Genomic DNA, 27648 nt, shown 5'->3' with positions numbered 1-27648 from the left:
CTCTGGCTGTGGTCTCACTCTGGCTGTGGTCTCACTCTGGCTGTGGTTTCACTCTGGCTGTGGTCTCACCCTGGCTGTGGTCTCACTCTGGCTGTGGTCTCACTCTGGCTGTGGTCTCACCCTGCTGTGGTCTCACTCTGGCTGTGGTCTCACCCTGCTGTGGTCTCACCTGCTTTGGTTTCCAGACAATGCCACGTGCCACACAGTGTCACATACTTATCTACCAAGTGTTAGCTCAGTCTAGATCACAGCATGACAAACACAGAAGATTTGTCATTTTTCTTGAGCTATTCTAGGCATAGAAAAAATGATTTTTATGAGATTATTGAATATTTTAATAAGTGAAAGAGGCAAGTGACTCTTCTCATATCCATACTTGTTCTATAGCTTCTTATATTGAATATAGTTTATATTCTTATATTGAATATAAACCTCATACCAACATGTAAATTTGGGTATACACTGGTAAGTCAATATTAATAGGAAATCAATCATCTGTTAAGTTTCTGTTGCTATCATATTGACTGGATGAAATGGAATCCTAGTTTAAAAATCAGAAACCAGGAGAAAGAGTTGCAAATGACAGCCATCATAACTGGGATTCAATTTTCAAAAGCACGATTCAGAGATTTTACATTTGTCTCCACTCCTGAGCCTCCCTCCTAGGCTAAGAACCCACTCTGCCTCAACAGGCAGGAAATGCCACCTTTCCTTAATGAACCTTTCCTTAACACCAAGCAGCTTTGTAAGCAAACCTCTTTGGAACAATTTCATGCCAAATTTTCATCTGAAAAGACACAATGCTAGTCTCCAAGTCCAGCTCCCCTATAGGTGTTCATGAAGAGAGAACACAGTACGCCCAAGGCTTATCCACCCCATCAACTGTACCCTAAAACAGTGTCGTCAGCAGTTCAACTAAGCATTGAAGGAGCAGTTCCCACCCCAAGCTTGCACCTTAAAGCTAGCTTGCTTAGACTGGTTTCTTATACTATCCAAGATCACATGTCCAAGGCCCACGGTGGGCTGAGCCCTCCCACACCAATCAAGAAAATGCACCACAGACTTGCCTACAAGGCCAACCCCATAGAGGAATTTTCTTAAGATTCTTTCTTCACAAATGACCCTAGCTTGTATCTGGTTGACACAAAACCAGTCCACAAGGCACTTTCTCTCTGATTAAGAACTAAATGGGTATGTATACTCAGAATCATAAAAATTCTGATGAATTAGCATGAATCCCAGGCCCATAATTTAAAGTAACCATGTTCATCAATAAAAGCAACTTCCCCATGCATTATTCAAAATCTTCCTACTAGGGACTGACAGCAAAAGAGAGGATCTCTTTCAACACATTTGCAGAAGCTAAGTGGGCAAGAGATGCCAATATTTATCTGTTTCCAATAAGACTAAAATGACTAGAGCGAATGGGAAAGCTACCCATGGTTCTTCTCTAAGTCCCCTGAGATCCTGTCCCCAAACAAGAGCTTCATCATGCACATCTCCTCCTAGACAGAGAGAAAACACACCTTGAGACAAAAATAAACAGCTCAGAAATGTTGACTTTCAACAGAAAAACATTCAAAGTACCTGGAATCGTTTGAGTGCCTGAACAACTGCTACATTCTCCATCTGTAAAGGAACATCCCTCGAAACGACCAGGCTCAAGCTACCTGTAAAACAAGCACTCTTCCTCCACACAAAACTTGCTCTGTGTGAACTTTATGAAAACTAGCTCAGTCTTTCAAAGGGGAGAGGGTTGTTTTTTATTTGTGTGCTTGCTTGCTTGCTTGCTTATTTATCTGTGGTACCACCACCATCCCCATCCAACATAATATCAACTGTACTCTATACTATTGTTCTTTGAGAAAGCAACTGTCAGATAAATTCTGTAAAACTAACTTTTATTCTCCTGATAAACTGTTGTCTTTGAGGCATACTGCTTCAGTCTGCTAGCTTAGTCCTCCTAGTCCTGGAAATTTCTAGCCTCTGTACAATCTTATCTAGGCCTAGAATGTTTTCAGCCTCTGAGACTTACTGCCAAATAAGCTCATTTTTTCCTAGCTCTCTCTGACTGATCTCTGGCTGGCTGATTCAACTCAGCTGTTGTGGCTCAAACTCCTTCCCTAGCTGACTGATTCAATCTGGCTTCTCTCTCAGCCTTTACTGAATTGTTCTACTTGACCTCATACTAACTTTGGCAATATGTTCTAATCTTCTGATTCTTTCTCTTTCTCTGGCTCATTTTATCTTCACCGGTGTCTAGCTTGTTCTCTCTCTGCAACCTGTCTCTGTACCACTGTCCTGGTAAAAGTTCCTCTTTCCTTTCTCCCTCTGCACTGTTCTCTTAAGGAGCTTCCCTTTCTCTTCTTTTGAGAGTTAGTCATATCCTATTCTGTCAAATCTATCTGGTTCATCACTTTGTCTGCCACTCAATTAGACATCACTTTCAAACATGGGTGCTTCCTTCTACAAACCAATTTACCTTCATTGTTTGGGATTAAAGGTAAGTACTAAGGGTTTGTCTGTATTCCAGCCAGAGGGATTAAAGGTGTGTGCTAAGGGCTGAACCACACCACAACTAGAAAAAAGTTTTTTCAGTAAATAACACAATCTCAGGGTTCACAGTGTGGACCCTGCAACAAAATTCCATCAAAGTCTGTAGGTCAAAGAGGTTGACAGCATTTGAATGTCATGTGGAGTAAAGATCACCCAGAGATCACCCACAAGGTAGAGATCTCACAACTCAAAGCCCACCCTGTAGCCTGCTTTTGTTCTGGTGCAAGGAGAAAAGTATGATACCCATATTCAGGAGAGTAAGATATAGCTGTGAATATGACTGTCAAAATCAGAAAGTAAAAGGTTAGGGTTGTACTCTAATAACTCAAAATTACCTGAAGCAATGACATTAGAGTAAGTCTGCTGCCTCCAGTCTGAAGAGTCACCTAGGTTCATCTTACCACTTACTGGTGAATTCCCAAACTTAGGAAGTCACTGCCAAGTTGCACCTTTTGACTAATAGAGATAAAAACCAGTTTCTGTCCCATGGGACCCATATGCTCAAGGATGCAGTTTGAACGTATCCGACTTTGACCTAACCCAGACAAGCTCATCCTAACCTTCTTGTTAATTTGTCCTTAAATAGACCAACATCCTGGGCTAGAGCTGTGATCCAGTAAGAGAGCTCTGCTGGTGTGCACAAGCTCCTGGGTTCTATTCTGAGCACTACAAAGTAGTCAGTCAACAGGAAATAAAATCAAATACCTTAGTTACTCAGATGTGTTTATGCAGTGGTGGTGTCTGACTGGTTCTCCATCAATCAGCTAATCTGTGAGGTACGTTCACTTCATATTCTTAAAAGTCATGAGTTCGCCTTCTTGAAAATCATACCTTAACTACATGTCATTATACCAATCAACTCCAGCATCAGAGTGCCTGGCATGAACCCACTGTCACAAGCAATTACTATACACAACCAGCAGCACCAGTGTCTCCTGAGGGCATGACCCCAGTCTGCACGGAAAAGAAGGAACAACAGCTGGTAGACCATTTAGAGGCTGTAAAGCCCAGTGGTTCCTTCTCATTACCTATACTACAACACCTTTGGCATTTGTGTTCCAATGTTAACAGCCCACATTTCGTCACTGTAATTACAACTGGCTACCTCAATCCAGTTGACAATATCCAGACCCTTAGAGACAGAAAGTACTGATACTATGGTAATCCTGGCCAGGTCACCAAAGCCTTAACTCATAGCCTGTTACCCATTTAAAGAGCCACACATGTTCTTCCGTACCTGCTCACTCTTCCAACAATCTTAGCCATGGAACCCAGAAGCATAAAAGCCAAGTGCCTCTGCTTGTCTACAATGTCGCCAAGAACAAGCCACTTAGCAAGTGAGATTGTTGGGATTTCCCTAAAGAACCAAAAGGCAAAACTAACCTCAGCATCTTAGTTTGTTATTCGAGAGAGCTAGGTTTTCCACACTCCCCTGTATGTTCTCCTGATAGCTCCAGTGGCCTGTTCTGGTTCTAGGGCAGGCCAGGCTGCCAAACAATCAGAATATCTGTGTAGGATGGTTAACAGTGATGGAAGACATGAAGCTGAAGCTGTCACTATGATTAACCATTCCTCAAGGCAGGACTACAGGCAAGTCCCTGGAGTTCTCTGTCAGAGGGCCCTGTCTCCCTTTAGCACAAAGTTTAGCCTATAGGTTCTGAATTAGTTTCTTTGGTTTCATTTCTCTTGTTTTGGGGACTAAAAGTTCAGGACTCCAGTTTCTCTGAGCCTGCACAAGTGTTAATGAGTCAGAAAGCCACAGCCTCTGCCCATAGTGCTTACACACTCTCTTTCTGAATAGAAGCAGGGCATTTGCTTATGTTACGCACCGACCAAGGATTCCTGCATGTTTGTCCGTCTATGGTCCTGAGGACTGAACCTGGGGCTTCGTGTGCTAAGCTCTGACACTGAGCTGTATCCCCATTCCCCATGCTTATCATAATGCTTCAAATTATGAAGATCCTGTCTCTCCAAATGTAACAGCCCTCGGGCATTTACACTTAGATGTAAATTAGTTGGCTCCCAATAATGGTTTTTAGGGGAGTTAACTATCCCTTAACTTCCTAGGGGAAGCTCTGAAGTCTAGGTGAACAAGTACTGAGCAGATGAAATGGGTGTCTGCTTCCTGGCTGAAAACTCTCAGCAGCTGCTGAAGCTGTCTGAACCACAGCAGCAACGCTGGAGGGGGTACAGGCTTGAAGTAATCATGCGTAATCATATGGTAATTACACCAGCAATCAGTGGGTTCTTTAAAAAGTTAAACACTCATTAAACACGACATAGAATGAGGATGATTTCGTTACAGCTACGTTACCCTGATATTCCTTTTAGGGAGTGGTTATCAAGTAAAGTAGCCCAGATAGGCCAGTATAAAGGCTTGATTCCCCCATTTAGAAAATGTTCAAAATTCAACAGAAAATGAGGCATTAGGTCTAAAATGTGAAAGATGCAGCAATAAGTAAGCACAATGAAAAGTGGGCTTTCACCTCCATCCCAGTCGAAGACATAAAACTCGATGGCAGGCGTGAAACATGGAGAAAGGGAGGTGTGTGGTGACAGCTTAGTGGCCGTTGGAGCTGATCTCCTGGTGAGCAGAAAAGAAGGAAGCAAGCCCCTAGCACGAAAGGTTGTGACAAGAGCTGCCTCTTGAAGGCTTGACAGTGCCCTTCCCGAGCAGTGACATTGCTTGCTCAGTCAGAAAGACAGAAGCACCTGTCGGTTCATTAGCCATGACCCAAAATGCTTGGGACCTGAAGTGTCCAAGATTCCACATGTTTTTGCTTTGTTTTTAAATATTTGCATATGTTGGGACCTAAGATAAAACAGAAAGTTAGTTTCTGTTTCATACACATTTCTTTAAAAGACCTGGAAGGTAACATATTATTTCTACTGTGCCTGCCTCTGACTGTGACCCATCACATGAGCTCAGGTATAAACTTTTCCACCTGAGGCATCATATCAATACTCAGAACCTTCAGACTTGGGAGTGTGTGAGATCCCAAATGTTACGGCACAGCAGCCCACAGCTCTTTATAACCCACAAAACCTCTAAATGCAGCCTCCGCACATGTCCTCCATGAGCCTCCACCTTGGCAATAATCACTCCTTCGTCAGGTACCTGCCTCACGGTGTACAGTGTTAACCTAGTGTGGAAGCTTCTGGTAGCCACTCCCCTCTTTCTTACAGCTATGTTACCCTAAAACTGCTTTTCAGGAAGTGGTTCTTAAGTAAAGACTTCATTTCCTAGCAGGCTTCTTGAACGATGTAATACTGGGTAACCCAAATTCTAAAGTAGGCAGGTTTGAGAAGGGCCCAACCGTTTGCATTGCTGTCATGTTTTCAAGTAAGGTTCTACTGCCCCAGACCACATCTGAACCAGACTTTCCGAAGACTCACACTACTCACCTCAGCTCAACTTTGAGCTTTCCTGTGTGGGGTCCACAACTTGAATGGAACATATGACAGAGTCAGACTCTTGGAACCTGAGAAGGCTGGGACAAACCACTCTGTGCTGGTCATAACCGACATAGCTGTAAAGGGGAACCCTGAAAGCCATCTTGGGGGTTGTTGGGGAGCCTATGTGAAAATGGAACTGGAATAGAAGCTACAAACAAGAGGACAGAGGCAACCAATTATGGGCTCTGAGCCTTGTGTGTTTTTCTCTATCCCTAATGGGCCTTCAGCAGTTGTAACATCTGAAGTCCCTCTGGAGTTACACTTGGAGCCTGGCCTGGCAAAGCAATTAGAATCTCTCTGTTGTGTAACTATTTCCTTGAAATTGAAGCATTTCCAAGAGAGAAAGAGGGGAGGGGGGCGGACAGAGACAGAGGAGAGGTTCTTGCGACTGTAGAAGCCAATGAAACTCCCAAGGCTCAGAAAACTCTGAAACTTACGGAACCCACAAGCCACCCCCTCCTCCAAGGTTTTAGAGCAGTGAGCAACTACTGGGAAGAAGAGACTCTTCAGTGGAGCCACCTACAAGTTGTGCTCCAGGAATGCACCTTTAGAGAGTCCTCTCTGTAGGATGGGCATTTTAGTGATGCATAGTAGGATGCAGCCACCTTTGTCTGATTTGAATTCCTGAAAGTAACACCAAAAAACTCCCAGGTTCAGTAACTTTGATGTGGGTGGAACAATTTCTTTGGTCTGTCATCAGTGTCATTGGGGTGAGTAGACTATTGCTCCTTTCTCCCCAGTTTAAAAAAAAAAAAAACCCACAGCAGAAAAGTCTGGTCTCTGGTCAGTACGAACTCCCTTCTGCCAGTGACCTGAAGCCTCAGTTCAATATAGGCAGTCTTTGCTGTATATATTCTTTCATCTCCTTTTCATTCTTTTCTAGTAACAGAACCTACCCCCAGCAAGCCAGGACCAGGGACCTTTCAGATAAAATCGATTGCATCCTCGATCAAATTGCCTGGGGTCTGTCTTGCCTCTATCCCAAGGCTTGCCAGAATTTGCAAAACAATTCATTTTTTGCCAAGTTAGACTCAAGATTTCCCAGTATTTGGCTCTTCAAATAGGGACATCTTATGTCTGAATGACATTCACTACCTCTATGTCAAATACCTCAACCAATTCACCAGCTAAAACGGGTAGAAATAATTTGAGAATTTAAAACAGTTTTCTTGAATGGAACACACATCTCCCCAGGTTAACCTCTGTGTCCAATGTAACTACAATGGCATACTATAAAACAGCCCACCACAAAGCCAGTAACTCTACAACCCTCAGCAGTGTAAGCAATGCCACCTCCTTGAATTCACTTCATTCTTCCTATCGTCTGCCAATCACTTACTATAGGCCAGTGACAATTTAGACAATGGACAGGAAAACATCTTAAATAAAATTTTAAAGAAGTATCATTCTGATACCCTCTAAGCCAGAAGCTTAGATTGTTTATGAATAAACCCAGAGAGCTCTGCATGGGTAGGAGGAGGGAATCAAAGAAAAAGTATAACATTGTTCTGCCCCCAAAGACCTGGTTTCATAAATCTTTGAGCCATTCACAAAGAAAACTAGATAGAAAGATCAACCCCAACCCCCGCTAAGAGAGGGGTGGCCAATGAGTACATAAAGTTGTTTCTGGAGGTCAAGTGACATGGAGCTGCAGAAGCCTTCAAAGTTTGCATCTCTCCCTTGAGAACTTACAAGAAGCTTAGTCTAAAAATGAAATAAGTAAAGGCCTATCACAACTCATAACATCAGTTATATTCTTCTCCTTTTCTGTTTCCAAGTATATAGTTCGAAGTATAGGTGTGTGTGGAGACACAAGGTCAACATCAGGATTGGCTCTCGATTGCTTTTCTACCTTAGTCACTGAGGCTCTCACAATCAAACTCAGAGCTCACCTAAATAGTGGGTCTTGCTAGCCAGTTTGCTCTGGGGATTCCTAATCTCTGCCTTCTAAGGTTGTAATAAAAATATATTTACTAAGTACGTTTTCAGAGGATTTCTAGCAGCCCTCTTTCTCCATTGGCACCCTTCACTCCATGGTCTGATCCAAGTGTCTTAAAAGATGCTTGATCACAATTTTATGGTGTTCTGCAAGGACAAAATTCAATATCCAGCAAGACCTGGGTATCCTCACAAGGCCCTAAGGTATAGTAAGCCTGAGGGAATAAGTGTCTTTTTTTTTTTTTTTGGTCATTACTGACCACTGACCAGCTGGCAGCTGGTCCATGCCCCCTCTGAAGAAAGGAAACCCTGAGGATCAGTGTTAGGAGAATCTTTCTGTAAGCTGTTTCTCTGTCCTTCCTTACCTGCTAAAGCATTCTCTAATTGGTTTAATAGAAATCTGACAGTCAAGAGTTGCACAGGAAGCGGAAGGTGGGACTTCCTAGTAGAGTGAAAAAGAGACCTTGGGAAAAAGATGAGAAGAAGAGATTCAGCAAGCAGACAAGTTGGTAGACAGAAATGAACACGAGTGGAAAGATAGATGGGGTCATAGTGGGATATAGGCAGAATTAGTCAGGTTAGAGGAGCGGGGAGGTAGTCCAAAGTTAAAGGCCTAAGCTTTTAAAATATACAAGAGTCTCTGTGTCCTTATGTATATAGCTGTCGGGTCCATAGAAATTAGCAATGTCAGAGCCCCATCTCTCTGCAGCCCAGTGTCATGGCAGCTTTACATAGATGAAGCAATGAACCAATGGACACACAATGTGGAAGAAACTCCGCTCATGAATCACGAAGTTTGTTTATTATGGCATCTTGTGTTTGGGACTACTGAATTCTGGAAACAAAAACAAAAACCACAAGACCTTATAGATCAGTGGTTCTCAACCTTTCTAATAGTGGCCTCCAACTAGAAAATTACTTTATTGCTACTTCATAACTGCAATTTTGCTACTGCTATAAGTTGTAATGTAAATATCTGATATGCAAGATATCTAATAGACAACCCCTGTGAAAGGGTCATTCGATCTCCAAAGGAGTCACAACCCACAGGTTGAGAACCACCATTGTAGATAAATAGGAAATTTGTGAGAATTGTATCTTATTCTTTTCCAACATAGCTAAAATGAAGCATTTCAGTGAGAAAACTTCCATTTTATAGAGGAAAAAGGGGAAGGCTGGAGATGAGGTGAGGAAGAATAGGAGGGAAAGGAGGAGAAGAGAGCAAGTGGGCAAGTTCTGAGCACAAGGTGATGACATCATGGGTTCAATGATGGAGGCAGTATTTCACAAATAGATATTCACCCGTCAAAGGCCTGGAGCAGGCAGGAAGAGAGGATGGTGGCTGAGTGTGGTGCTGTGGTACAGGCTGCAGGAAGAAGGATGCAAAAGTAACCAACATGGTAGAATATAGAGCATGTTATATGGCAGGCTAGAAAGCTAAATGTCATCCATCTGACAGGAAATGACAGCCAAAGAGGAGGATATCATGATGGCAAGACCATGGATAATGGATGTAAAACTTGTCCCTACTGCTGAAGAGCTGAATGACCTCAGGAACTCTTCCCACCCCATTTTCTCAAGTGTGAAACTGGCTATGGTAAGACTTCAAGAAAATGTTTATATACAAAGTATTTACAATAGTGCCTGGCATCCAGCCACTACATAACAGTTGGCTACTGAGAGACAGAACCAGTCTGCTACTCCTTCCCATCTTGAAACAGCCCTTCAGAAAACAACCGTTGACAGCCTGGGAATGGAAAAGCCCTAGATCTAAGATGGCTTTTCTATATTCAAAGCATTTCTCTGTGAATATTAATGATTCTTTTAGCCAAAGCTGTCATGCTTCATGAAGAAATGTAAACCTCACTGGAAGAGACACAATTGGATTGGACATGTAGCTCCAAGAGAGACTGCTTGCCTAGGTTGGCAATACCTTGGTTCAATACCCAGTAAACACAGAAAGGAAAAAGTCTAAACTGGTACCTAACACACACACACACACACACACACACACATGCACCAACACTCGAGTGGCATGACTGTACATTATCTAGATTTTTATCAATCATGGCAGCATCAAGTGGTGGCAGGACACACCATTTATGAGAGGACAGCTCTGCACTAAAGTTGGCATCAGAGGTGTCAATACATGGAAGGAGGGGAAGCTGTGGACTGAGCGACTGCTGAGGACTTACTCCCAGACCCATCCCTGACTCTGGGCCCCTCTGGCTTGGCCTCAGACATGATGTTCGCGTTCGCGTTGTTCTCCATCTCGATCACAAAGTCACTGTCCTCTTCAAATTCGGGGTGGCTGAAGATCCAGTCCAGGGCTCTTTCCAGGTTATGATTCTGAAGAAAGGAAGTTCACAGTGCACTCAGCGTTCAGGTCCTCATCACAGCTGGAACCTCTGCACCACATGTCAAGCAGCTAGGCAGGAGGCCCGAAGGCACTGGCGCCAAGTACCTCTGAGTGAGAAGCTTGGACTCTGACACTCTCCCACCCACACGCTACCACTGCAGTCACCGGAAAATGGTTCAGAGCAGCACAGCAGCTCCAGAGCCTCCACTTGTCCTGCAGTGCTGCAGGCTGGTGCCAAGGACAAGAATGTAAAAGGGGGAAGGTCAGCATTTACTCGAAGCCCTTTCTACAGCCAAAGTAATTAAATGCACTCTCTTTTCGACTGACTGCATCTTCTGCAGATGATTCTGTGAGGCAAAGACGCCCGTGTGCACACCGGGTCAGTGCCTCCGTGTCTTAAGTACTGGAAAGATGGGAAAACAGATGACGCCTTAGCTGATGGTTGTTTCAATGGAAGTCCAAATGGTTCAAACCAACCCATCATGAAGTTATTTCTACCTTTCCCAGTTTGTGACAGCACTAACAAACTAAAGGATTTGTTCAGATATAGAAACTTCAATGAAGCAAGTAGGGCTCAAGAAAGCACCCAAGGAGGGAAATCTCTGGTTGAAATAGTCTGAGAATTTTAAAAGGAAAATTCCCATGACCTGACCAAAACTCACTATAACCTCTGCAATAGGACCTGGCAAGCACCTGGTCAGGACAGGCAAAACGATGTGAGAGCAGAATGCCACTCAGAATGAATTCTGAGTGCGTAGGTTTTACTGACTATTAAACAGATACCTACACCACCCTATCTCCAAATAAATGAAGGTATTCATAACTACCAGAAGAACCTCTTCTCTATAGAGGGACCCAGTGGCAGAGAACTCCAAGACATATTTTGAGAACCTCGGGACATATTTTTCTAAGGTCTTAACATCAAAAAAAAAGCATGATTTCATCTTAAGAACTTTCTTCCCAGGTCAGAACCTTGGCACCTCTTTTCGCTGAAGCTGTCGAGCTCCAAGCAGACCTATGAGCCCCACTAAGGAACACTGAACATCCTGACCACCTTGCCTGGCTCCATATCCCCTTATGGGGAGTTCACCACATGAGCCCCTCATTCATTCAGCTTAGTTCTGTATATGCTACATGCAAACAAATTGTCATGAGGTGTGATGGGACACAGTCAGACGAAGATGACAGAGAATGATCAAAAGGCCTTGGGAGGTTTCTGTTGCTGAAAACCCCCTTCAGCAAGGCCAGTTGTCCCAGACTCACAGATCCCCAGTGCTCACCGTTGCTTGTAGAGCCTGAACTGCCTGATTGCGCTGGAATCCCATGGAGGTGATAATAGCTACGATTTCCTCAGGAGGTTGGTTGTCCAATCCAGTAGCACCAAAGACAGAGGCTCCAGCCCCTCCATACCCAGGTACAGCCAGCGGTTCAGCAAAATCTGAGGAAAATAATTGTACTAAAATATTTCTGGGTTTTGTCTTGAAAACAGACATTTTTGGAGCAATGTGGAAAACTACCTACAAAATTGTAAATCAAGGGATGTTGTGTAAGGCTAGACATATATGTCAAGTTAACAGAATTGGGAAGTCAGAGAGCCCATAGATCAGGTGATTTCCAAGCAGGGTAAACAACCTATTCAACAACTGTGCTGGCTATCTACACACAAAACCATAAATACAGATGCCCCTCCTCACATTACATGTAAATTCAAATCGAGATGGATTTGTCTTAAACATGGGAACTAAAGGTATTAATTTAACAATTAATTTTAATTTTTTAAAACAAAAGAAACCACAGGCATCAGTCTTTCTGACAATGGAGTATGCGGTAAATAATTTCTTGTATACAACAGAAAAAAGTATAATTCATAAAAAGTTGTGCCGGACCTCATCAAAATGAAAAAAAATATATTTAAAAGAGACCATTAAAGAAGGGAAGACATGGCAAAGCAGAAAGATGCCTCTGCAAATCATATTCTGAGAGGAAACCTATATCTAGAACTTAAAAAGAATTCTTAGAACTCCATAATAAAAAGGCAAGTAAGTCATTATATGCCCAGAATCATTAGTCACTAGGAAAATGCCTCTTAAACAACTGTGACATCCATGGTACATCCAGGAGCCACTATAACAAAATCACTCACAGTGAGAATCAGAGAGACGGATCCCTCATTCAGCATGAGACTGAAACGTGGTTCAGCACTGTGTAAAATTGCTTCACAGTTTTCAAAAAGTTAGACACAGAACTACATCAATTCTGCTCAAGAGAAACAAAAGTATAAATCCACATACACAAGAACATGTATGTTTACAGCAAGCTCTATAAATGCCAGAAAGAAGAAACAGCCCAACTGTCTATCACTTCATGATGAAAGGATACATAAACTGCAGTAGGGCTATCCAATGGAATACTATACAGCCATAAAAAAGGAAGTACCATTCATGCTACAGCGTAAGACCCTAAATATATCATGAAAGCGATAGAAACTTGACACAAAAAGCCCCATGTAATACAATTCCATTCATATGAATTGTGAAAATAGGCAAATTTATAAGAATTGTAAAATACACAGAGAGTAGACAGTGAACACGAGGCACAGGAGATCACTAGAGCATGAGAGAGATGGCTCCTGTCTGTAGCATTTCTTTTGGGTATACAAAAATATTCTAGAATGAATTAGTCACCTAATTGTGAAGTGAGTAAAATCCATGTGAATACACACTTGAGATGGGTAGACATGGCAATAGCATCTTCAAAAAGTAGATAAAAAGAAGACGCTAAGGAAAGGGCCTCATCCTAAAATCAGCCATAGGCCTAAAATCAGCAATAGGCCTGTCATACATGTATACTAACACCAAGTCTTGGGTCTCTGTGGAAAAACATTGAAACAGATGGCTATAAGCTATTGTAAACAGGCAGCTTTTGTGGAAATTTATCAGCTTGAGTAGTCATAGGCCTTGTAAATAGGTAGCCTTGACGGATAGTACCAACTTAGATAAGGACAAGTGAATCATAGGCAGAGTCATAGTGACCTGTCCCCTGATCCTTCACCCAGACAATATCCTGTTCTGAAAGATATCTGTACTCCCCCTGAACACCTACACTCTGGTGTCATCCCCTTCCCCACATCCTGCCCTTTTGTGTTTATAACACCTGTGTGAATAAGTAAAAATTATGATTTGATTTAAAAAATAAAAATATAAATACATACATACATACATACATACATACATACATACATTGGAAAGGGCCTCACTTTTTGGGTTTTCTATTTCCAGCTTGAAACAGATACTGCATCCTTCTAAGGATCTTTTGTCCGACAAACTGTGTACACCTTGAAGGGAGAAGTTACTCCAAGAAAGCTCTTGTTTAAAAGAAGACTTTATGACTGTGACTTTGCCCAGACTGTAGCAGGTTACCATCATCTTTAGGGACACAGCACTAGGAACACAAACAACAAAGCACTCTGTGTTGCCACCTACCAGGCTCCTCCATGTGCACAATAATCCAGTTGAAGGCCACCTCAGCTCCAGTGTTCCCAGTGAAGTACACAGCCTTCCTGCATGCTTCCAAAGGGAAGCCCATCTCAGCCAACTGCATCACTGAGGACTCATCGATGTCTGAGGCTGCAGAGCACAGCAGGACATCCCACAGTGAGAAACAGAACTGTGTACGTTTCAACCCCCTTATCTATAGACTGCCTGAAGACAGGTCCATTTTGTTGAGTCCTAATTTGACTTCTTTTTATGCCATCTAACTATTAAGCTATTCATAAGAAGAAATGGTATTACTACTTTAATTTCCAAATGAGGGAACTGAGGTATATAGAGTGAATTGTTCCTCACTGGCCTAGGCAGCAAGGGCAAGGTGACCAGGCAGAGCTGCTGGTTCTCAAGCCTACACTCACCCTCCTGAGCCATAGGGCCACTTAAGAAGCATAGCATTGGACCTACATTCGTTATTCATTCAACTTATAAACCCTTCCACCCAGGAATGGCTGCAACTATCCAGCACAGAACAATACTTCTTTGCTGAACTACCACAGAGAAATCTGTCATACTATGGTCTAGAGAGATGGCTCAGCAGTTAAGAGCACTTACTGCTCTTCCAGAGGACCCTGGGTCTGTTCCCAGCATTCATGTGGTGGCTCACAACCCTCTCTGCCTCTAGTTCCAGGGAATCTGACACCCTCTTCTGGCCTCTGTGGGCATCAGTTATTCACATAGTGCACAGACATTCAGGTAAGACATCTATACATATGAAATAATAAAAGTCTTTAAAACATAGCACACTAGGAACAGATTAAGACACCAAAAACATTTTAAAAGATACCTACGGTCTATCAACTGGTTCATCACGCGGTCTGGAAATGAAGGGACAGGTCATTAGTGAGAGCTAGCCAAGGCCAATAGTTTTAGAAAAGAGATCCCCAGACCCTCTCACTCCTGGTTACCCCACACACATCACCTGCAAAACACAGTTCATTACAGTAATGAGGGAAGCAGCAGGCTTGGGCACTCAGATGCAAATGAAACAGAAAGTTCTGACAGCTCGGTAAGCTAAATCATTTTGATCCCTGCATGTATTTCTAAGAACACTGTCTAGTTGCAAATCAAGGGGTCTGGCCTGAGCTTTATTGTTAGGAGCAGAATGAAAATCCACCTTGGCCTTCTCTGCTGCTCAGAGCCACCTGCCAACAGGACCCAAATCAGTGATGCAGAGTGTATTGTGTGTCTGAAGTTCACAGCTGTAGCCAGGCTTCATTCCTATGTGTCTAGGATGACCTCACAGGAAGCAAATTAGTGGTGGAACATAGTGAGTATTCCAGGCTGGTGGAGGAGAGAGTGTCCTTCCAATAGGGCAGTGGTTCTCAACCTTCTTGATGCTGTGACCCTCTTGTTGTGGTGACTCCCAACAATAAAACTATTTTTATTGCTACTTCATAACTGTAATTTTGCTACTGTTATGAATTGCAATGTAAATATTTATATGTATGATATTTGATATGCGGCCGCTGTGAAAGGGTCACTCAACCCCCCCCAGGGGTCCTGACCCACAGGTTGAGAAGCACTGCAGTAGGAGATGGTACCTTTTGAGTCATCAGGAATGACTATGGGGGGACTGATGTCAGGAAGCTCCTCTTCCCCTGGCTGCAAGCCCCTGGCTCTGAGATGGCTGATATCTAGTAGGTCTGGCATATCAATAGAAACATCTGCAAAACAAAAAATCATATTCACTGGACTCTCCAGAGCCCACAGTCAGATCATTAGAAAATCCTCTTGTGTTCACTGCATGCATGAACATAGGCAGCCTAAGGGACACTCAGCACAGCAGATTTGTCAAGCCACATGAGAGGTTATTGGAGGGCTCGAGGGAAGAGCAGAGAGTGATGGGACAGAGGTGACACACTGGACAGCAACAGGTCAGGTAAGACAGAAGTCAGAGACCGGCAGCCCAGGGTATCTGTGACCGAGACTCTTCCATTTGGTGTTCTTGAAATATGGACAAGATTTAATGTTAAAATTCAGACTTCTGGATTTCAGATACCGCAAGGCTGCAGCACATTCTGTGTTAACTATCTGAGCTTCCCTTTAGCTTCTATTCTGGACAATGGTGGCTGCTGGGACCATTTCATGCTGACCCCACTGCTCCATACTGCCCCATACAGGAACATCATGCTTATGGGAAAGGATGTCTTTCTAACCTGCCATGAAGCACAGTGGCGCCATGAGGTTGGCCTATGTACCCCTTTCCTGGATGCTGCTTTCCCTTCCTTTCACATCTGAGTTTGAAACTCCGAATTGATACTTTTTCTCAAACCATGATGATGCTAAGCTATAAATCAATCATAAAGCTCAAAAGAACTTGGCTGAATCTGAAGTGTCTTAAGCACCCATGGGTGCTCTGGGAGAAAAATAAAGCCCTCATGCCTCAGTTACTACTACATTTGACTTACTCCAATGCAAGTTCTATATGCTTAATAGCAGCAGAAAGTCAGTGCTGCGCCTATGCAAATAGGAATAGAAATGAGTCCAAGTACAACTGCAGGGCTTAGTCCTTCAGACCTGGAGCACAACTGCCTCCAAATGACGTCAGCTATGAAAATCCTACTTAAGACAGCAAGGCAGGCTGGGCATGGTAGCACATGCCTGTAGACATAGAACTTGGGACATGGAAGCAGGAAGATCTGAAGTTCAAGGCTAGCCTCATCGACACAGTGAATTCAAAGCCACCCTGGGCTATGTGAGTGTTTAAAAAAAACCTAAACAAATAAATGAAACAATAACCCGAGAACAAAAGCTAAGATTGAAAAGTTAAATTTTAAGGACCAGTAAAACTAAACACAAAGACAGACTCACAAAATGGATACAGCTGTTCCTCGAGAGAAAAATGCAGGCCCTACCTGGAGACTCCTTTAAACTGGGTCAATAAAATCTGACTTCATTTCTGTTCCTTGACAAAAATTCAAAAGAAAAAACAAACAAACCAACAAACCAAAACCCTGTCCACAGCAGTCCAAAGCCTGAGTGAATCAAGATTCTCAAGTATCTCAACCCTCCCAGAGGCCAGTGGAGAACAGAGTGGTCAGCACCCTGCCCTCAGACCCTCTCTGCTCCCTAAACTCTTCCAGCAAGAAAATCAAGAGTTTCCTGGGCATTGGGAATAGCCTAGCACAAAGGATGATCAAACTGGCACTTGGTACCCGTGAGCACCAGGCTTCCTAGGAAATCATCCTAGCTGTTCTCCCTTCTCTCTCCAGGTCCCCTTCTACGGATGTTTGGGTAACTCTTAAGACTTGTATATCGCTTTGTTGGACAAATGCCCAAACACAAATCTGTAAGAGACTGGCAAACAGTTTAAAGTCCTTGCTAGAGAAGCTATACAGAGTAAAATGTACATCCTTCCACAAGCCTGGAGGTCACTTAAGGCAGCTCACATTCAACCTGGCAGTGGAGGAAATGGCCTTTATGCTTCGTCTGGAAAATGAGCCTTCTACAATGGCCAAGGACTTGCATATTGATGAAAAGACAGTTCAGTAAAGCCCAAACCACATCCTTCTTTCAACTGTCCAATGCAAGTGATTGGGAGGAAAATTTGTATGACTTAGTTGAATATCACATATGTACAGCACTGCTGTATCTCAAAGGCAGGGAAGGCTGCTAAGAGGAAGTTATACCTCCAGCTACCTACTACTCTAAGTGTGGAGTCTGGACTGGCAATGCTAAGACCATCTAGGTGGGTTAGCAACATGGTCTCTTAGCCCACCTACACCCGCCAATCAGGATCTGCATTTTCCAAAGATCCCAGGTGACCTGTACACACAGTAGCATCTGAGATGTATTGTCACAGGGACTATACTTTCCTTCTTAGAGTCTGGTCCTTCCAGAGCTCAGTGGTGAAGGGGTGGTTAGTATATGGTGTTGCTTATTGTAGTGTTTCTCCTAGACTCTGAATAACAGGAAACAATGGGGTGGAAGTGACAGGGGCAGACATTCCCACAGCCTCTTTCTCATGCCATGTCTTGTTAAGTGGCTCACTCTATAGTTTAAGTGAAAGCATGCAAAGGATACCTACCAAATTTTCTGGGAACCCAGTCAAGACCAAAAGTGAACTTCTTTATCTGCACTACCAAGTATTCAGGGAATGAGGCAAAGCGAGATGTTCTGGGAAACACAAGGGAAGGAGATTAATCAAACAATGCAGAAAGAAAGACAATTGCCATCCATGGCTCACAGGCAGCTTTGTCTGGGGTGCCTGGTAATGCCAAGGACTGCCCTGTGGGGAAGAACCAACCAACAGTCAGTACACAGGTACTCACTCACTCACTCCAACCTCCTGGCTTTCTCCACAGCAGAAGATGCTGACAGCGGGACACGGTGATCATGGGGTACAGCTATCTCACAGTGACTCTTTGCTGCAATGCTCTGAAAAGGGCTTTTAAACTATTTAGTTTCCCAGCATCCTTGGGGTGCTCTTACCTGTGTATGTATCTGTGTATGTTCTCAGTCACGTATGCACTGTGTCTGTGACATTTCCTACGTGGTGTGGAGAAGCCAGCCTCACTCCTACTAGGCATCACTGCCTTACAGCACTGGACTGGTGCAAGGGAGGGTTGCCAGAACTTGGGTTGAGACTGACCATTACAGGGTCTCTTTAAATCCCTGGATCCCTGATAGCATGAGTCCTATAGCTAGCTCTGTTGTGGAGTAATTATCTAAGCTATCTAAACCTAAGACTTACCTTTAAAAAGATTTTAGTTTATGTGTATGGGGATTTGCCTGCATGTGTGTATATGTACCACATTTGCGCCCTGTGTCCACAGACCTAAGAAAAACGGGTCCTATCCCCAGGAACTGGAGCTACCCATGGTTATGAGACATCATGTAGGTCCTGAGAACCAGACCCTGGTCCCCTGTAAGAACAGCAAGTGCTCCAGCCCCTGAACTTGACATTTTTAAATTAACCCAGTTAATTCTGAGTTCACTTCAAACTGAAATACAGAGTATTCTGGGCTTGGGTTTATCACTTTTATGCACACACTGACTGTTCAATTTCACATCAGATCCATGCCTCTGAGTGCCCAGCTCATTCAGTCACCAATTATGTCTTTCCAGGACCTCTTTCTACTTGGCTGTCTATGTAAACAGACAATGAGCCACATTGTTTCTCAGTCTTTGGGCTAAAATCAAGTATAGACAATGAGCCAGAGATGGTACAATAGGTCCCCTTTGAAACAAAAGACTCTGAGCTTCCTCCTCCAAACCTCACTGTTTGAATTAGAGCCATTGCCTTCTATCTGGTACACATCTTTTCCCAGAATGAACAAAGCAAGCGTCAACGTATTGCTGCCCTCTGGTGCAGAATAGTAGAAATAGCACAGAGCTGACCATGGGCAAAGAGTAGAAAAGTGTGGCTTTAAGTCTTCAATAGGCTCGTAATTCACTCCAGATCCAGGTGAATCACTGACTCTTCTGAGTTTTATATCTTGAAATGAACTTACTCACATATCTGCTGCCAGGGTTGTGCTGTGCTCACTTACCCTTGTGAAAACTCCTTGACACACCAGACAGTATTGTACTAAGGAACCAGAGTGAATTCCATCAGCCCTAAAGCCTTGGACACTGACCTGGTCTATCATTGGCCTGTATCTTCCCCCAGACAAGTTACATAGCCTGCTGTGTCTCAAGTTCTCTGCCACAAGGATAGGGGACAAAAACAGGCCACAGTGCAAAGCAGCTGTGAGAGCTCAGCCTTGCAAAGGGATTGATCTAGGGTTAGCCTGGCTCTCTGAAGAAACTTAGAGTCCTTCCAATTAGGTTCTCTGATTGTCTGAGCGGTCTACATAAGCATCATTCTCATTCAAATCAGGCCGCGACCTCCAGTTTACAGAAAGCCAACAAAAGTCATCTGCTAGTATGGCATTTTCAACTGATGGGGAAAAGTTAGCTTTCAATTGTAGTGTGTGAGAGTGTGTGTGTGTGTGTGTGTGTGTGTGTGTGTGTGTGTGTGTGAAAGAGAGAGAGAGACAGAGACAGAGAGACAGAGAGAGAGAGACAGAGAGACAGAGAGAGAGAGAGAGAGAGAGAGAGAGAGAGAGAGAGAGAGAGGAAAAAGTAGATGCTCGTGGATGTGCTGGTCAAAGATCAACACTGGGTGTCTTCCTTTCTCTCTCACTCTCCACCTTAATTTTATGAGACAGTCTCTACTGGACCTGGAGCTCAGACGAGACCAGCTAGCCAGTGGGACCCCAGAATCTTCCCATGTCCACTTCCCACCACTGTGTTTACAGGCATGTCCCACCACACTCTGCTTTTTACACAAGTGACAGCGGATCCCACGCAGGCAGGTTCTCATTCCTAAGCAGCAGTCTTTAGCGACCGAGGCCTCTCCCCTACCCCAGACCTGCTCTTCTCACATTGATACCAAATCTGTGGAAATCTCATTAAATCAATAATATGCAAATGGTGACTCTGGTGCCATGACAGTTGCTGACTCTATACTGGTGGAAATAGGGTCTCAGCAGTGACTCAGTTTGAGGTTGAGACAGAGGGTGGAGGAACAATTTAAGACATGACTCTGTAATGGATAACTACCAACCACTTAAAGAAGTCTTCAAAACCCAGGTCTTAAACTCAACCACACTGCAACTATTCTGCATACATCTCAGGTTCATCTCAAGAGCGATGAGTCTCCACTCACAAGCAGTTTTTAGAAGACACCAAGTTACAGTTAAATCTGACAAAGTATTAAACTGTGCTTTGCAAAAGAATAACAAGCAGGTATAAACAAATTATTGTTGCACACTCTTTTATTCCTAAACTGAATCTGTGGATTTTTTTTCTTAGAAAGCTGTATATTTTTAATAAAGGCTATCAGAATAAAAATTCAAAAAAATCTGTATGGAAACATAATTCAGCTTTATAAAAAGTTGTTGTGGGGATTAAATTAGTCAAGCCACAGAGAGTACTCAGGATAGGTCTGGGCACTACTACCAGGTTAGCAGTTGTATGATGTCTAGTAACACTGTTCGCTAATTACAATTAAGACTAACTGTTATTAAGACATCTTATTAAGAAAAAAAATGCAAGCTGCAATGACTAACATGGTCTACTCCATAGCATTGAAAATTGGCTAAGTAGAAAAGAGTAGACCCTTTCTGGTAAATGCGCCAAAAATATGATTAGTCAACTAAATGCAAACCACATGACCCATAGCCAATACACACACTCTCTCACACAGATAGGTATGCATGCACACACACACAGAGAGGCAGGCATCCACACACACATTCACACAAATAGGCATGCACGTGCACACACACACACATCCCTCACAGAGGCAGACACATACACATACACACTCACACAGACAGGCATGTGCACACATACACACACAGGCAGGCAGGCACACACATATTCACAAAAGATCACAATAATGACAGTGATAACGCCGTCCTTCCTAAGTTACTGACAGGTACAGGCAAAGCATTTACACTGCTCAGTTCCCTTTGACATCAGTTCTATAAATAAAATCCGTAAGTTATCCCTGCTTCACAGATAGGAAGGAGGGCACTGGCAGGAGTCAGCTGGCCAAGGTCACATTCCAGCTGACCTAGAGAGTCTGCTCTGGCACCCACAGTGCTTCTCTCTCCCCACAGTGTAAGTGGGAATCTCCTCACAGCCACACTGGACAGGAGTTGGGTCTTTCTAGCACTCTGCCTAGTAAGAGCAATAATATTTGATAGGTGAATGAATGCTCCAAACAATAACAGGCTTCCCAGACACAGCCTGTCAGGATCACTTTAAAGCAGTGGTTCTCAACCTTCCCAATGCTGCAACCCTTTAATACAGTCCCTCATGTTGTGATGACCCTCTACCAAAAAATTATTTTATCGCTAATTCATAACTCTAGTTTTGCTTCTGTTATGAATCAGAATGTAAATATTTGGTATGCAGGATAGCTGATATTTGACCCTGTGAAAGAGTCATTCTCTCCCCAGAAGAGGTCTCCACCCAGAGGTTGACCTATGGCCCACCAAGATCAACCCACTCTTTCTTTCTTTCTTTGTATTGTTTGTGTTTTTTTAAATAGATATGCTATGGTGTCCAGGCTGACCTTGAACTCTCTGTTGTCTAGGCTGGCCATGAACTCACCAATCCTCCTGCCTCAGGTTTCCAAGTTCTGAGTTCCAACTACCCCACTTGGCCAGCAAGGATAGATGCCTTTTGCCTTTTTCTGGATTTTCGGACTCTGGGTCTAACAAAAGGAAGTTTCAAACTGACATTAACAAAATGTCAGTAGAGTCACAGCCTAGATTGCTAAAAGATAAATTAAAAATAAAAAATTTCAGAAGTTCACTAGCTAGCTTTACCAAATGCCAAAATTAGCATTTGAAACTATAAAGTACATAAGGACTACTAACCATGGCTATATACATGGACTCAGTGGATTACGTGGATAAACCTGGGATAGAAGTACCATCCCTGAATGCCATCAGACCAGCTTAATCTCCCAAGCATGCCACTTACTGGCCAATTGCTTATCCTTTTACTGCCCCACCTGTAAAGTAGGAGACCACTGGAGCCTATCTGTACTGCTAAGACCATATTAAATGTGATAACTCATGGATGCGAGTTTGGGCTACAGCAACACCCTGTCTCAAAACACAAGAGTAGTATGGAAAGAAAACAGCTGATAGCAAGTTCATTCCAAGCTCCTAGGTAAGCAGTAAAGAGTAGGTGTTTAGCACTAGCCTTCCTCTTTTCCACAAGGATGGTTACTTCATGTAATAACAAATTGCAATACAATGCAATACAATGCTAAATCTTCTCATGCATAGAAACGAGCTGAGGAGATGGCTTTTGGATGAAGAACTCACCTCATAGGTTTAGGGATCTGAGTTCAGATACCCCAAAATTATGTAAAGCCAGGCAGTGATATACCTCAGTAATCCCAGTGCTCCTTCAGTGAGGTGAGAGATGGTTGTCCTTTGACTTCCACAAACACACAGAGTTAAGTGTGTGCCTATTCGCAGAACACACACACACGCACGCACGCACGCACGCACGCAGAGAGAGAGAGAGAGAGAGAGAGAGAGAGAGAGAGAGAGAGCGAGCTCAACAGCTCCTGCAACAAAGCTTACCTAAGGAGAGACAGCTGATAATGGAATGAATGGCAATTCATCCTCATCTGCATGTGTACCTTCTCAAACTTAGATCGGGGCCTTTTGTTTTATTTTGCTTTGGTTTGTTAGTTTGGTTTTTTGGTTCTACTTTGACATGGTTGTAAGCCAGGTTTTGGCCTTGTTTTGTTTTCTGTATTCGAAGATCAAGCCTAGGCCTTGATCACTAAGCACATACACCACATACACTAAGCAGGAGCTCTCCCACTGAGATGCATTTCTACAAGGTCTTTTTTTAAAATAGTCTTTTTGTTTTCCCATTTCTGATACGCATCGTCTGGTCTGAAGGGTCCTGCGGGTGCTGGAGACAGCAACCAATGGCAGGCTTAGCTGCCAGACTGCAGAAAAAAAAACAACAACAAGAAAAGAGGAAATTATAGCCCTCCATCCTTCACTCTGTCAACTGAGAGCTAGGTCTCACTCTTGAAATGAGGGGCCAGAGAACATTTCAAGGTAGTATAATTCCAGAAACAAGCTTCCAAGAGCTAGGAATATAGCTGGCTGATAGAGTGTTCATTGAGCATCTATAGGATCCTGGGTCCAGTCTCCAGCACTGAAAGGGAGTGTAGAGAAAGAAAAAGCAGATGTCTTAATGAAGAGGGAAACGGACAGAAAACTGAGTGGCTAGAGCTTCGAGGAGCCCTTGATTCATGTCACTTGGCGATATGAAGTGTGTTGGCAAGAACTGGCAGTATCAAATCAATTAAGATATCAAGTGGAGAAAAGAAAATACATGTACCTGACAAACAAGCTCACAATGTGAACATGATTCTCTTGACTCAGTTGTAAGCAGCTCACCAAGCAAAGCTTCCCTGGCATGCCCAAAATTTCCCGGAGAGGCACACAATCAACTATGCTAAAACTTAACCATAAGATTACAAGATAATGCAGTGGCATTTACATATGGAAGGCTGCCAAAAGTAATTCAGTGACATCTTTACCAGTAATCATTCTTGCCCTGTGGGAACAAGGGTGTTTCTCAACTCTACTGTACTCTCTTGGCAAGAGAAAAGAAAAAAAAAGAAGGAAAAAAAAAGGAAGGAAGGAAGGAAGGAAAGAAGGAAGGAAGGAAGGAAGGAAGGAAGGAAGGAAGGAAGGAAGGAAGGGAGGGAGGGAGGGAGGAAGGAAGGAAGGAAAAGGGTGAGAGGAAGGAAGGAAGGGAGGAAGGGAGGAAGAGAGGAGAGTGAGGGGAGGAAGAAGAAAAGAGAAAGGAAAGGAAGGGAAGGGAAGAGAAGGGAAAAATTTCAACCATAAAATAAACCATAATTCTGCTTTATTAATAAAAAAAAAAAGGAGGTAGACACTCCCAATCCCACAGCATAACCCAAATCACAAGACTGTCTTATAGGTCAGCCTCATCAAGTGAAGTGAAGGACAGCTAGGTATAAGTGTACAACCTATCCCACCCTCGTGAACAAGCACTTGAGGACTTTGAGAACACCCAGCCCCCTCCCTGCCTCACTCAGCCCCCACCTCACTAGGCCCTTCTTTCCCTATCAACAGCCTGGCTTACTCACTTGACCCCTGCAGACTTGGCTTGCAGGGCACTGCTCCAGAAATCATCCACATTGTCTGGCTCAGCAAAGGCCTGAAGACAGGCACTGAATGGGATCTTGGCTCGCACCAGCTCGGGAAGGGGTCTTCTGTTGGCTTCTGCTTCCCTCCGCATTAGTTCATAGGCAATCAGCTCATCTGAGGAAGACCAAGGAAGGCAGGGACCTGCAATCACTCTTTTCCCGAGTCACATCCTATGGGGTAGTGTTTTTCCCAGTAGGTCAGGGCTGCTGCCTTGTCTGTCCATTCCAGAGAAGCCTGCCTGAAGACTCTTCCCAAGACCGACAGGCTTTGTGGAGTCAGAAACACTTTTTGTTTCCATTTTTAAAATTCTCTTTTATTTTTTGCTATTTCTCTTTGAGACCAAACAAAGGGAAGTTCAGACCGGACTGTGAGTGGGACATGAATGGCGGGCACAGGAAGCTGCTCTTCCATTTTCCCACCCTGCAGTGACCCAGGTACTGCTTCTCTACAGACTTCACACCAGAGTTCTGCAGCTGTCTGGGAGCCAGAGGCACCACCTCCCGCCTCCCCCCCAACACACACACACACAACACCCTAAGCCTCGGAAGAAACTGAGGCTGAAGGTCAAAAATAACCAAATGCTGACAGGCCTAGATTTAAAACCCTAGTCAACAAACGTGGATAAGGCCCAGAAGGAACTCATCCAAGGTGTCAGAGTTGAAGAATGATTAGGCAGGTGGAGGGGGGCGGAAGGAAGAGAAGAGACAAAGCTCCTGATGCCAACCTCAGGGTGTCCCCAAAGCGACAGGACCAAGGGAAGAACGTAAATGTGGAAATGAGAAGAACTGCCCCTGAACCCCAGACAACAGCCAGATTAGGTGTCTGTGGTTCCTCCAGCAAGTGTGACTGTGGTCCTGGGTGGTGTAAACAGAATGTCCTTGAGGATTTATCTAAGGCTCTAATCCACTGCCGGGAGGCCTCTCAGGGAAACAAATGAATTCTGAGGGAAGAGAAGTAAGTGTGCTGGGGACCTCCTCAGAGCCACGTGGACACTAACTACACAGTTAAGACACACAGGTGTCTTGAATGTCATTTCTGGTTGATTATTTCACAATAGCACAACCAAAAAGGTTCCCTCCTAATAGATCAGCTTGAGCACATATGCATCTTCTAAAACTCCTCCTAAAAGCTTTAAAAAAAAAAAAAAGCTTTTAGGCTTAAACAAATAAAGGTTAACAAATGTTAGGCATTACTAGAAATCCAGAAAGTAAGTTAGAAATCTCCTAGAGTACAGTGAATTAGACATCACAGAAATGTGAAAGCTATTAAGATGCAAATTGCTCCATTCTGTCAAGCGCTAACAACTGAATAAATAAAGCAAGAGTTAAAGGAGGGGGTCCTACGGTTATACCTGACACACAAGCCAGCACAAGAGGATCCGAACCCCAACCTTGCATGAAAGATGGTTCTGGAGTGATACCTGCTCAGCCTGAAGCCTAGGATTGCAGTGTGCCACCAATTTAAACAATGCTCCTCATTGTGCATTTAAAAAGATCGCTCTGCATCCTCAGCCTTAAACACACAGAGGACTTCCTATAGCATGTGTATTCCATTCGCAATGAGACTCTCACACCAACATTAATTTTACTGAACAGTCTTTATCACCGAGGCTGTCAGAACTGAACAGAACATGTAAAGCTGAGGAGAGTGAGGAAAAGCAATAGTTCCTTCTGATGGCTCCTATTGATTGTCGACCTGACAGGCTCTCCAACCAGCTAGGAGATAAGCCTTCAGGCACAGCTGTCAGGGATTATCTAGATTAGTTTAGCCCAGAGGGATGCCAATGAAGGATCATCTTGATTAGGTTAACTGAAGTGAGAAGATCCACCCTAAAAATGAGTCACACCATCAGTGGCCTAGACTGCACAAAAGGAGAAAGCAAGTCAAACAAGGAGCATCCAGCTCCCCGACTTGAAAAGACAATATAGCCAGCTCCTGTCAACACGACTTTCCTTTCCTGATGGAATATATGCTGTAACTTTGACTCAAAATAAGCTCATCTTTCCTTTCTTCCTTCCTTCCTCCCTCGTTCCTTTTGTCAAGCACTTTATGGCAACAAAAGGAAAACTAAGACAGCCATCATTCTCGAAATGCAACAAACCACACACTTCATAGCCTTATATACCTTGTATAATGAGCAAGAATGTAAACATAGTTCAAAGCTGTATGCACTTACAGAAAAATAAAAATAATTTCATCTTAAATCAACAGAATCATCTGTAGGGGTTGGTTCTGATGCTAAGGTCCTGTTTCCCAATTGGTTCTTGATTCATCAATAAAAACACCAGCGACCAATGACTAAGGATGGAGACAGAGTTGTTGGGGAAGGCACAGGTAGAGCTAAGGGGGGTTAGAGGGAAGCCTGGAGTGGTGGTAGAAGATAAAGCCACCAGTTTTCGGTTTGGACTCTATCCAAATATGTCTGGGGTGACAGGAGAGGTTAGGCAGTGCTCAATCATTGAGTTAGCAAAGGCATTCTAAGATTAACTGGTGTGTGTGTGTGTGTGTGTGTGTGTGTATGTGTGTGTGTGTGTTGTTTTTTTATCGGTGGAGTCAAAGTAATCTGAATGGGGCCTGGTAGCTCAGCCAATTCCTGGAGTTCAGGCTGAGTAGCAAAAGCTACATGAAACAATCATCACTTTCCAATATTATAGTAAATTAAATCTCCCCCTCAAATAAGTAGCCATAGGAACTTGGAGAGTGTTGACCTTTACATGGATGGCAAGAACCCAAAAATGAGCAATCCAACAGCCATTTTGCCTTTTCTTCTCTAAAACACTGACTGTAAGGAAGTCCATCCATCCATCCATCCATCCATCCATCCATCCATCCATCCTATGAGCTCTGACTGACAGCACGGGGAGGAGCCATGCCCTAGAAAGGCTACATGGAGAATCCTTTCCTCCATTTCAAAGTCCAAACATTCTTCTATTGGGCCTCACTGCTACAAAACTTGTGCTTGCCACAAGTTACCTCCAGAAGCCCTGTCTTAAAAACCCAGATGTAAAGCTTGGTAGCTTCCCAAGATTGCACATCTAACATCCAGAGGTGCATTTCCACCAAGCTTTACACTACAGCA

The 27648-nt window shown here is 43.6% G+C and overlaps 1 protein-coding gene across 1 annotated transcript in view; it reads right to left on the bottom strand.

Moving 5' to 3' along the window:
* The window catches only part of Usp13 (ubiquitin specific peptidase 13), a 106727-nt gene that overhangs the window by 6205 nt on the left and 72874 nt on the right, over nucleotides 1-27648 (bottom strand). Inside the window, exons 13-19 of the mRNA XM_028763958.1 lie at nucleotides 24509-24683; nucleotides 17885-17973; nucleotides 15399-15521; nucleotides 14646-14672; nucleotides 13792-13935; nucleotides 11590-11747; nucleotides 10146-10299 (exon numbers count right to left, since the gene is read on the bottom strand). Of these exons, the coding sequence (XP_028619791.1) occupies nucleotides 10146-10299; nucleotides 11590-11747; nucleotides 13792-13935; nucleotides 14646-14672; nucleotides 15399-15521; nucleotides 17885-17973; nucleotides 24509-24683 (870 nt within the window). The remainder of the gene's footprint in view (nucleotides 1-10145; nucleotides 10300-11589; nucleotides 11748-13791; nucleotides 13936-14645; nucleotides 14673-15398; nucleotides 15522-17884; nucleotides 17974-24508; nucleotides 24684-27648) is intronic.

Source organism: Grammomys surdaster, unplaced genomic scaffold, assembly GCF_004785775.1.
Source record: "Grammomys surdaster isolate TR1022 unplaced genomic scaffold, NIH_TR_1.0 62, whole genome shotgun sequence".
In the NCBI taxonomy this organism is placed as follows: Eukaryota; Metazoa; Chordata; class Mammalia; order Rodentia; family Muridae; genus Grammomys; species Grammomys surdaster.
This window is presented reverse-complemented; position numbering and strand designations above follow the sequence as displayed.